At 32.2% G+C, this 7,219-nt stretch overlaps 1 protein-coding gene across 1 annotated transcript; it reads right to left on the bottom strand.

Annotated features, from left to right (window-relative positions):
* Positions 1-400: 400 nt before the first annotated feature.
* On the bottom strand, positions 401-1,987 carry LOC145557498 (uncharacterized). The gene has a single exon (XM_081618675.1). It carries the CDS (start codon positions 1,985-1,987, stop codon positions 401-403), a length of 1,587 nt encoding a protein of 528 aa, XP_081474801.1.
* Positions 1,988-7,219: the final 5,232 nt, after the last annotated feature.

Here is a 7,219-nt window from a genome sequence, read left to right as displayed (position 1 = left end):
TTGGTTGGTGTGTCAATGATGCTTGGGGACAATCTGAGTTAACAATAAAAGAGTGCAATGACATTTTTAGAGCACTTTGTTTTCCAAAATAAAATGCATGTTTCATTCCATAATAAAGGATTTGATTACATATTTATATTCACCTAATGTCTTAAGCAAAAGATAAGAACAAAAAATAAAAATAAACATGCCAAATTTTTTTACACTTGACCCCTATTCACTACTCTGCATTGGCATTTGAAGTAGATGCCTCATGATCATTGGCCATAACAGGCCTATATGCCTCTGTGTTTGGTCTTTCTTGTGTGTTGTGCTCTTCATTTGCTTGTGTGTTGTCAATGTTGACCTCTTCAGTGTCTTGCTCATCATCTGAGTCTGGCTTGTCCATGTACACTCTCTCTCATGCATCAATGACAGCCCACATAGGAGCTTCTATAGGATCTTGTAGCCTTCCCTCTCTTTCCAGCTTATCTTTGTTAACATATGGAGGTTCAAATCTGTTAGAACCTTTACTTTTCAGAATTTGGTTCATTGTGTGGCACAAAGTTACCCACACCTTGAACAGCCTATTAAAAGGTAGCTCACTAAATGCATCTTCAACAGCCTTTATCAACTGGTCTGGTGTCTTAGCCCTTTTCTTGTGTTGAAGTGATTGGATGCTTCTGAAAAAGCCCAAATCCAGAACATTCATGTCTGGACTGTTTGGTGGTTGCTGAGTTAATATAAAAGTGAACCCTGGCTGTTCACAGTGTTCTTGCCAAACTGCATCATCTTGAGTAATATGTGCTTTTGCATTATCTTGCTGATGAATGTAGATTGTGTTGTGTTGACTTGTGTGAGGCCATTTTTCCATAATTGCTGGAATGACTTTTTCAATCAACATCCACCTTGAGACATCCCTGTTGATTGGATCAATTACCTTTGTGACCATTTCTCCCTTTTTCCTGTATTTTGAGGACCTAAGTGCTGGCTCCTTTTTTGCAAATAGAAAAATGCCTATTTTCCCATCAAAAATTACTTCTTTTTCTGCATTGTACCAAGGTTTTGCAACTGCTCCTTGGAACATGAATTTTGTAATGAACTTGGCTGATTGCATTACTCTTTGTGGACCTTTTTCTCCTTTTGCTAAATATGACCTATGTGTTTTTTTAGTCAGTGTAAACCATTTTTCATCAATATGTACTGTATTGTACATTGACTGGTACACTCTTTTTGTGCCTGGTAAATCTTCTACAATGCTGTTGAGTATGAATCTCAGCCTATCTAATCTGTTTTCTTGTGTAAGCTTTGGCTTTAATGCATTTGTGTGAGGTCTGACTTCCCCTCTCTCAATCAGTCTCTGGATTGTGCTTTTACCAACATTTAGCATTACTGCCAAGTCCCTTTGGCATGATCTGTTCCCCATTGCCACTGCCCTTATGGCATCATTTGGAATAGTTATTCTCTTTCTTCCACAATTGTGGAAGCCTGTTGACATGTTGTACTGTAACTGTGCATCCCTTTGTTCCTTCCCCTTTTTCCATATTTTGAGAATAGTTCTTGAGCACAGATTGAAATGATTGGCTGCCTGTTTAATGGATCCATATTTCAGGTTTCCATTTGTTGACCTTGTTAATAGCCATATCAAAATGTCTAACTTGGCCCCACTACTGAGCCTCCTCCTTGTTGGCTGATGATGACCTTCAGAGTTTTCTGGGTTGATTGGTGTTTGCTGATTGTTGTTGTTGCTTGCTGTGTCTTGGTGATCTGATGTTGCTTGCTGATTGCTGTTGTTACCTGCTGTCTCTATATGGTTGCTTGCCGGTTCAGATGCATCTGTTGCATCAGGGGAAGGAGTTTGGTTTAAGTCAAACCCAATGTTGTCATGGTTATTTTCTGAGTCAATCCCATCACCGTAGGCAAAGTTGAGATCATACTCAAACATTTCAGCATCATTAGCAGCAGCATCTTCATCCATGTCATCATTCAAATTGAAGTCTGAAGCCATTTGGAGTTGGAGGCAATGATGTGATTTGGGTGTCTTTGAATTTTTTTTTTTTTTTTTTTTAAGTGTCAATGTTTTTTCTTGAATTGTTCTCTGTAAAATTCCCACTCAAATGATTTAAAAATTTGAGAAGGAGTGGTTTTTATAAGGATTTTTGTTTTAACATTAGTCATGAATCCGTGTACTTTCATTCTATTGGATGATGTAATTTTTCAGCTAATTTGATTGGTTAAAAATCAATCACATGGATTACAAATGCATTCCTTTATTTTCATTGGCTGTGTAATAAAGACAAAAAAAATCCAAAGGTTTCTCTTTGTAATCCGCCCTTTTTAATGACAACAACTTTCTCTCTCTACCTTTTGTTTTGCAAATGATTGGGTTTTAGTTCCCAAGTACTTCATTTATTTCTCCTTAATTCCCGTGATTTTCACCCAAAAGTAACTAACATTCGGGGACGGAGGGAGTAATATGTAGAGATTGAAAAGTATTACTGTAATAAGGAAGAATAAGATTGACATACAATTTAACGTGGGAAATTTGGCAAAAATCTACAAACAACGACCACCCCAAAATAATCTACTATCATATCATCATATAAAATCATAATACTAATAAATAAAGCTGGAACTCGCAGTCAAGTCACGAGACATCGATATTTGGCCTTCCAGTTTGTTGTCCAGTGGCACTCAACAAAGGCGACAAATAGATATTATTGTGACACTTTATGTTAAATAAGTGAATATCAGATAGATTTGTTACTCTATAAATGTTGTATAGAGTTTTTATTATCAATATAGTTCTAATATTTCATATATACAAAATCAATTATAACTTTTAATAAATATTCTGTTAAATATGTCTTGAAATCTAATACAATGGAAAAGGGTAAACTTCAAACGCACATATCTCTCAACACAGAAGTGATCTTGAGATTAGTCAAGTTTGAGGTGATAGCATGTTTCAATAGCTTTCCAACAATAGATCATATGCCCAATTTCGATAATAAACAAGAAAATCATGGCTGTTTTACGAAAAACCTGACGAAGTTGAAAAATTACGACGAGCGAGCGAGCTATAGCTCAACCCTATGAAGACTTGCAGCAGGCTTGAGATAACTGTCGAGCTATAACTCAGTAATTCGGTTCTTCTAGGATAATTTATGGGATATTTCCTAAACTTGTATCTTTTCTTTGACGGGCTATTTGAGTATACTTGGGGAATAATTTAGGGTTTCTTTATGTTATATAAGCAGCCGTTGGGTGGACAATTAGAAGTGGTAAATATTGATTAATTAGCCGAGCCAATTCAAGCCGTTATGTATGTAACTTTACTCCACTTTTGAGAGATTTTGTGAGATGGAGAGCGTTGTATCTCCTCTTTTGTTATCTCTCTTAGCTTGTTTATCCTCCATGAAAGCTAATAAAAAAAATACTATCCTATCCCCGTGGACGTAGGTCTTGTTGACTAAATCACGTATATCTGTGTGCTAATCTCATCTATTTTCTACTTTATTTCTCAAATTTATGTTGTATATATTGTTGTTTATGTTCCGCGAATATCAAACACATAACCTAAATCAATCAATCCTCATCTATTTCCTAAAATATCTTATAACTCGATTCTCTTTCAATCATAAAATTCATTTTAAAAGGTTATTCAAAGTAAAATCCATTTATAAAATATTTAATTTATTTAACATAAAATAGAGAATCGGTAATAAATAAGCTTTAATTAGTACAAATAAGTTTTAGGATCTGTTCTCTTCAGCTTAATTTCAGTTTAGTTCAACTCTAATCAGTTTAATTTTGTTTAGTTCCTAATTTCCTTCTCTCATAAACAATTCATTTATGCTCTATTTAGTTTAGTTCAATTCAACTCAAATCAGTTCAGGTCTGTTCATTAGTTCAGTTCTGTTCAGTAAATCAGAACAGACCCTTAATTTGTAAAAATAGTTTTAGTTTGGTAAAAGTACTTTCAGTTGAGTAAAAATAATTTATGTTCAAATCAATAAAAAAAATTTAATTAATAATAACATAGATATCTATTTGGAAACAAAACTACAAAATATATTATGTAATATGATATTGTATGTCTAAATATTTTGCATTATCAAAAAGGGATTATAGGACCGTATTTCACATTCAAGACAAAAAGTTTATCCTAAATTTTATCAACAATTCGAGCATCGCCCAGGAATAAAACTAGTCAATCATATAACTAATATATAAATCTAAACTTTTAGTCAGGCCATGAGACAGTGACACTTGGCGTTCCAACTTTTCGTCAAGTGTCGCGCCACACGTTGGATAGGTAGATAGACTTCATAGGATAAAAAAAAAAAATTAAGTTTAGAATTCTATTTTCAATCAAATTTGGATGGAATTTTAGAATAACATTGTTATTTATATATAGTTTCGATAAAATACCAATATTTCATATGTACAAAGTGAATTATAAAATTATTCAAAAATTATTTTAGATTATAATTCTAAAAAATTAACATATAATTTTATTTTTTATATCATAATATGTTTATGGAGCAAAAGAAATAGTTCAAAACGTAATAAAAAATTTGTAATATTTATATTAATCGGTTAAATAATATACTTCTCAATCTAATATACTTTTATTACTATGTAGACCTATCAATCAAGGTTGGGTCATGAGTCATCTCGGATTGGGTCACTTCAGGTACAGGCCAAAAAATGTTCAACATTTGCCCACAGTTTTGGGTTTAGGTCAACCGAATGAGCTTTGAACATTTTTTTGTATTTAATTTATTTATTTTTTGCTAATTTTTAAATTTTTTTTATGTATTTAATCGAACATTTTCACCAATATTATTATTAGTCATTACATGTCTACTAGATATCAAATCGTTACAAAAGTATATCAATTACTAACTGATTTTTAATGATATATTTTAAAATTAAAATATACATTAAAATTTTATCTTAAAATTTAATAAACAACACGAGCATCGCACGGGGCACAAAACTTCTAATAAATTAAGCCATACCACGTAGTGAGGCCACGAGATAACGACAGTTGGAATTCTAATTTATCGCCAAGAGACGCACCATGTAAGCGATAAATTAAATCTAATATATATATATATATATATATATATATATATATATATATATATATATATATATATATATATATATATATATATATATATAGATATAAATATAATTGGGGAGTTTTTTCCCGAGGTTTTACTAAGGCACGTAGGATTTAATTTTCTTAATGCGTCATGTAGGATAATAAATTTTAGTTGTACCCAATTAAATAAGAGATTATTAATTCTTTTCGAATTAATTAATTCAAATGCCACGCAAGAAAAATTGGCTAATGATATTTTTAAGTTTAAATTAATTAAATATAAAATATTATCTTTTGATATTAGGAATTTTATCTAAATATGTAATAAATTTTAGCACATAAAAAAAATTAAAAAATCAAATAAACTGTGCATCGCACGTGCTTCATCTAGTGGGTGTTATTGTGATACATATGATGCACATAAGCAAATTTAGAATAAATTTTTTCAGGTAAAAATATTATATATGTTATGAAAATATCTAAATGTGGATGACTATTATCCCATGTACTATCTAGAATACTCTAGAGTTGGATATTTAGTCTTATCCGTTTATGGAACCCTAGCTAGGTAATGTACATGTATATATATCCCGTACTAGATGGAATATGAAATATAACGTAACAAACTTCCCTCATCTCTCTATATTTTCTCTTCCATATTTAACACGTTATCAGCACCATTGCTTTAGTTATCGAGAATCGGAGGAAACATTATTGCTAGGTAGCTTGTTGCACCAACCTCAATTTACCGAGTTGCAAAATATACACTTCACCCAACTGAGGTGAGTTTAATTACCTCCACTTTGTATTGATTAAAATTTTATTCCAATAGACTGTTTGTCAGTGCCGAAATACCGAATTACATCATTTTTGTTTGTTACTTGTTTCTTATTGCTATCATGTGATATTGAGTTTACTAGCCATGTATTGATTCCATTTACTATATCATATTCATGATTTGTTGTTTTTATTCTCTTAAGTCCATATATATGCAAGTGTAATCATGGCTTATATTCGTATGAATCTATAAGCTTTCTCTATTAGTTTTGTTTTGTTATTTTAATTGGTGGAGTATGTGATGATATACCATCATTATCATAAATATATAATATATGTAATTCATAATTCGATTACCAACAGTGAGTAGTACAATAGTATTTTCTACTATATATTATCATGATTGCTATTAATTTTACTTATTATCATGAATACATGTTAATGCCTTTTATTATCAACCATTATTATAATTTGATATGTATATGTTTGATTTTTATGAGATCTAATTTTGAATATTTTTTTATATAGTGAAAATGTCAAACCTTGCCAAGCTTGAATTTGTGACCCTTGATATTACTGGAAAGAACTATTTGTCATGGCTGTTAGATGCTGAAATACACCTAGATGCTAAAGGGCTTGGTGAAACAATCAAAGAGGCTAATGAGACAACACCTCAAGATAAGGCTAAGGCCATGATATTCCTTCACCATCACCTCTAGAAGGACTTAAAAATGAATATTTAATTGTGAAAGATCTACAGATCCTTTGGAGTAATCTAAATTAAAGGAAAGGTATGACCACCAAAAAACAGTGATACTCCCTAGAGCTCGTTATGAATGATTGAATTTGAGATTGCAAGATTTTAAATCTGTTAGTGAATATAACTCAGCTATGTTTAAAATAACTTCTAAATTGAAATTATGTGGAGAAAATATTACTGATGCAGAAATGCTTGAAAAGACATACTCCACTTTCCATGCAAATAATATTGTCCTGCAGACACAATATAGAGAAAAAGGTTTTAAAAATATTCTGAATTAATATCTTGTCTTCTTGTGGCTGAGCAAAATAACGAGCTGTTAATGAAAAACCATGAATCACGTCCTACTAGCTCTACTCCATTCCCTGAAGCGAATGTGACAACCCATAACGGGAAAGAAACTAAAAACAAAGACCACTCCGACAATAGTGATAGAGGTAGAGGTCGCGGTCGTGGCAAATGGCGCGGCCGGGGTCGTAGACGTGGATATGGTAGAGGTCGTGGAGGTCATTTCACAAACTCACATTCCCACCAGAAGTGGGAACACTAGGTGAAAAAACTGCTTTGGCAGCGGTTCAAACCCGATC

The sequence above is a fragment of the Chenopodium album genome, chromosome 9 (assembly GCF_948465745.1).
Source record: "Chenopodium album chromosome 9, dcCheAlbu1.1, whole genome shotgun sequence".
NCBI lineage: Eukaryota > Viridiplantae > Streptophyta > Magnoliopsida > Caryophyllales > Amaranthaceae > Chenopodium > Chenopodium album.
Note: the sequence above shows the minus strand (reverse complement) of the source record. Positions and strands in the feature narration are given on the sequence as shown.